Raw genomic sequence first — 5,109 nt, 5'->3', positions numbered from 1 at the left:
AATGAAGATATATATATATATATATATATATATATATATACACACACACACATTTATATTTATACATATATTTATATTTATTTTTATACATAATGTATTTATATTTATACATATAAAATCTTGTAGAAAATTATATTACAGGCCGGGCACAGTGGCTCACACCTGTAATCCCAGCACTTTGGGAGGCCAAGGCGGGTGGATCATGAGGTCAGGAATTCGAGACTAGCCTGGCCAATATGGTGAAATCTCTACTAAAACCCCATCTCTACTAAAAAATACAAAAATTAGCCAGGCAAGGTGGTATGCACCTGTAGTCCCAGCTATTCCAGGAGGCCAAGGCAGGAGAATCACTTGAACCCGGGAGGCAGAGGTTGCAGTGAGCTGAGATTGCGCCACTGGACTCCAGCCTGGTGACAGAGTGAGACTTCATCTCAAAAAAAAAAAAAAAGCAAAAAGAATATTATATTACAAAGAATATAGAAAAGTTTGTTTAACTATTGTATAGAAACAGATAACATAAATGAAATTAACACTTAAAATATAGGGCAAACCTAAATGATAAATATGAAATAGTTAATGAATATGGAATGAAATGATATATATGAAAAATATATATAAAATGATGCTCATGCTCACTGGTAGTGGGGTAGGTACAAAATAAAGTAACAATGAGATAATACTTTAAATGTTTCAGATTGGCAACAATTTAGAAGTACCATGTTACCAACAAGATGGCAACAAATATTTTTGTACATATAATGGGGTAATTACTGCTTTTATTTTTAGGGAACAGATTCCCAGAACAAGATTGCTGGGTCAAAGGAATTGCAGTAGTGATAGCAACAGTAGCAGTATTAATCATAACAATAGCAATTACTATGATTAGTACCATAATGATAGTAGCAGTTCACCTCCTGGTAATCTGCTGGAACATCATCATTATTGTAGTAGTTATAGTAATAACTGCAATACTGCTATTGCATAGATAGCACTTATTATGTGCCACTGTTCTCAGTGCTTTATATATGTTAACTCTAATCCTCCTCACAACAACTCTAAAAAATAGGTAACTATGATTCCTATTTTACAGGCTAGGAAACAGACACTAAATGTGCCTGGCAAACATAGTGAGAAGCATTACCTATTTTGTATGTTAGTTAGATAGGTTGGCTACTTTTGTTTTTGTTGTTATCACATATATTTTTACATAGCAATTCCACTCCTATGACTCTAACTCAAATGAGAAACTAATTTAACAACAAAAAAATCAAGGATTTACATGTATAGTAGTGTGTATCTGTCATGGACAGGTATGAGTAAATCTATCTTTGTATGAAACAAAATACAGAAAAATGTATACAAGATGCTTAACTTGGACTATTTTGTTGAAGCGTAGATGATATTGGGAGAAGAGGAGGGCTGGAGAAAGAGGGAAGCAATCCAAATAAGTCAATAAATCGGAACACACTCACACACACTGCACACAAAGATAGAAAGTTAGAAGGTTTAAGTACAGGGTAACAGCAAAGAAATAATGTTTACATTCTCTGGGGACACAAAGAGCCCTGGAAGAGTTTCAGGAATAGGTGCTTCTTTGCAAATTTCATTTCCAAGAGGAGTGATACTTTTGTTGAATGATTTGGTTCTTTTTTTTCCCCACAGTATAAAGTAATAAGAAATTTTTCAAAGCTTTATTCTTTATTGAACAACAACAACAACAATCTTAGTAATTCTAAGGTTCAAAACTCAGTAAGGTTCAAGTTAAAGACACTGTCTAGGGGCAAGAAAGCTGAGTTCTGTTCCTGGCACTGCCACCATTGGACTATTTGATCTTTGGCAAGTCACTTAATCTGCACTTAATTTCCTCACTCACAAAGGAAGGAAGTTCAACCAGGCCATCTTTAAAGCTCCTTTTAGAAGTGGAATGTGATGATTCTATAATTAAAAAGCACAATGTAGAGAAGTGAAAAACTAGTAAATAGGTGTGATAAGTATCAAACATTTTAAAGAAATGGAGTTTAAAATCTTAAGAACTTGTAATGATCCAGGTAATTTAATGATTCACTTAAAAATTGAACTTTTAAGGAGTATAAACTACAATAAGATCAACTTGGCGATTTTACATTTCCAAATGGTGAATTTAACTACCCAATGCTTTAATTTTGAGAAATTAATGCTTTAATGTTGAGAAAAGGAATGCTGCTATTTTAGATATTTTCAGATTACTCACGTAAGACTTAATTTGTCCTTTAAAATGGGGCCATCTATAAGGTGCAGCTCAACCAAAATGTCATCTTCTAGAGACCACATGTAATAGTTCTATGAAAAAAAGGCTGGGCGATGCCAGCCAGTCAGCCACATAAATAAATTCCACCATAAAATTTGTAACAGAAAATTTTGAATAAAATTGTTAATAGAACACAAAAAATGGAAGTAACAATTTGCTTAAGAATGGCAGCCTCCTGAAGCAACATTCACAGTTTAAATTGTTATACCTTCCTAAGTTTTATAAGTAATAATGATTATTAATCATACTCTATGAAAATTTAAAGCATAAAATGTCATTAACTCATAGGGCATAAAGATTTCCATGAGCTTGTTACATTTTATGTATTTTTATTTCCTTAAATGGTTATGGGATTTTCCAAAAGCATACACACAATTCCTTAAACTTTGCCAACTTGGAATTAGTTACATAAAAATCACCCTTCAGACCGTATGGAATCCCCTAGACAAATCTACTCAGCCTTTCTATGATAGGTTATCTGGGTGTGAATTCCCTGCCCCCCCCCCCCAAAAAAAATATTAAGACTTGGCCCAACTAGATTTTACAGGCGACAGAGATGTAAAGAAACAATTTCTGGCTTGCACAGTTATCTAAAATTCCCGCAAACAAGCGGCTCCCTAAGTAGTATGTCATAATTTTCTTATCTATGAGTACAAGCACGTGCATTTATTTATATCCCTAGATTAACTTCAAGTCTAATTTTACTGCCAGTAGTATCCAGGGGTGGATTTCTTTGTTCTAATTACAAATGGAACTTGAGCTAGATCAAAGGCATTTTAAGAAGGTCAAATTTTACTTCTCTGAAAAATAGAGGGTGTTATCCCATGTAATTAATTAATGCTTAGCCATGCTCTTTGGCGCATTATCCGGTAGCTGCAGAAAACCAGAGCCAGCCGTCCCCACCTGTTGGTGCAGTGAAACTTACTTACCCAAAAGAGCAGATTGAGGGCGTAGAGCAGGCAGCGCAGACACTTCACCGAATCTTCTCTGGCCATTGTGAGCCCCGTAAGGGAGAAGCCCCATCCTTTCACCACATCCTACTCCCAAGGGCAAAACGGCAGCGATCTGCAGGGGGCGAGGGAGAGAGAACAGGGGACATCTCACCATCAGGCTCCCCACTGCCTGCCCGTCCCTCCTCCGCCAGCCCTCAGCACGGTCCAGAGGGTCCTGAAGCCCAGTGCATTCGAGACATCGCCTCATCAAAACTCATTTGTTAAAAGTCATAATAGTAACTAAACTCCCAAAAGTTCCAAACCGGCTTCAGATAACACCTGCTGGGAAAAGAAAAGAGCAACTATCCGGATGAATGAAGTCGCACAGTAAACTCGCGTTCTCAGGAACACGCGACGGGGCCCTATGTATTCTGATGAGACGCTCTTGAAAACCTCCCTCACCACGCCCCTCCTCGGGGACCGCTCTGCTCGGAACTGTCCTGAAGGTTAGAAAACACACTGCCCCCTACCCCGGACACGTCACAGGCGCCACCGGCAAGCCCGAGAGCATGAGCACCCTTCCAGTTAGGACAGTTCCTGGGCACTCCAACGCCGCACCCCTCTACCCTGCCCCGCAGCTCGGGTATGAATGCAAGGGACTGGGGGGGTGGGGGGAGGGTTCGGGGGGCGCAGCGCGGAGCTGGGATTCCGCCCGGCGACTAGGGTTTCTCTGGGAGAACGTGAGAAATGATGTTTTCGGCCCCAGAATGATGGATTAGCCTGGGACACGGGGCAGGGGGCGGGGAGGGGCGCGGGGGAATTAGGGCCCGTGCAGCTGTGCAGACGCCGGGTTAGTCATTCAAATCCCCTTCCCCCGCCCCGGCCGCTCCCGCGACCCCTCGCTCAAAGCCGCCCGCGGAGCACAAAGCGAGCGCGGCCACCGACCCAGCCATCGCGTCCGCGCGCCCCCGACAGGGCGCGAGGGGAAGCGCCGGCGGCAGGGAGCCCCAGAGCCAGCCCTTAAGTAGTTTAGCACACAGCGCGGAGGGCAGCCTCCGGCGGGCTGGCGGGACAGCGGGCAGGAAAGGCGACAGACGCGCGGCCACTTACCGTAGGCGCTGGGCCCCGTGCCCACCGCCCGCCGGGGTATAGTCGGGGGCGCACGGCGGGGGCTCATCGGAGCAGGGACCTTCTTCGCGGAGAACCGGAGGGCTTCATTGGCTTCAGCTGGAGACGCTTCTTTCTCTTCCTCTCCCCCCGCCGCCGCCGTCGCCGCCTCCTGGGAAAAGAAAAAAAAAAAAAAAAGTCCTGGGCAGCAGTTGCTGGAAAGTCTCTGCTAAGCCACCTCCCAGCGCCGCTGTCCCTCCCAAGTCCTCTCCGAGTCCGGACGAGGCAGCGGCGGCAGTCAGGGCCAGCTGCACAAACTCTCAGCGCATGCTCCAGCCGCTGTTTGCCGGGGTTGGGTCCTAGTGGGTGTTTCTTGTCCCTCTCACCCAGCGAGAGTCCCCAAAGGGGCGCTTCACCTCTGCAGGATAGGGTCCAGAAGATAATGCCTAGGAACTTGGGAGAAGCCCGTGCAGTAAATCCCTTTAAAATGGTGGTGTCGAAGGAATGGAGGCTGGGTTGTAAGCATAGAGAAACGGGCTTTTATTATATGAAAATATTTGTGTTTGAGAAGGGGGGTGAAGGGGTGGCCCAACCCAATTCCTGCAATGAGAAACCAGTTTTCACAACCTTTATGGAGCCACATCCTGTGATTTGTTATTAACATGGTGCCCTGTGATCCTTCTTATTGCTCTGTTGCCCTCCCTGATTTAAAAAAAAAAAAAAAGTTCTTTCCCACTTTCATACTGCACTAATAGCATTTACGGAAACATCAGAGTAATCATG

The 5,109-nt window shown here is 43.3% G+C and overlaps 1 protein-coding gene across 5 annotated transcripts in view; it reads right to left on the bottom strand.

The window, feature by feature from the left end:
* Nucleotides 1-4,861, bottom strand: part of TSPAN12 (tetraspanin 12) — a 71,251-nt gene extending 66,390 nt beyond the window's left edge. The window contains exons 1-2 of one of the 5 annotated variants that reach the window (XM_017856942.1): nucleotides 4,330-4,861; nucleotides 3,217-3,352 (exon numbers count right to left, since the gene is read on the bottom strand). In XM_017856942.1, coding sequence (XP_017712431.1) covers nucleotides 3,217-3,282 — 66 coding nt within the window. In that variant the 5' untranslated portion in view covers nucleotides 3,283-3,352; nucleotides 4,330-4,861. Of the gene's footprint in view, nucleotides 1-3,216; nucleotides 3,353-3,558; nucleotides 3,712-3,749; nucleotides 3,916-4,164; nucleotides 4,189-4,329 lie in introns of those variants that run through there. The other 4 variants (XM_017856946.1, XM_017856945.1, XM_017856943.1 and 1 more) reach the window with 4 other exon arrangements.
* Between the last annotated feature and the right edge of the window lie 248 nt (nucleotides 4,862-5,109).

This window comes from Rhinopithecus bieti, unplaced genomic scaffold (genome assembly GCF_001698545.2).
Source record: "Rhinopithecus bieti isolate Rb0 unplaced genomic scaffold, ASM169854v2 scaffold_42380, whole genome shotgun sequence".
In the NCBI taxonomy this organism is placed as follows: domain Eukaryota; kingdom Metazoa; phylum Chordata; class Mammalia; order Primates; family Cercopithecidae; genus Rhinopithecus; species Rhinopithecus bieti.
The sequence above is the reverse complement of the archived record's forward strand: the minus strand, read 5'-3'. Positions and strand labels throughout refer to the sequence as shown.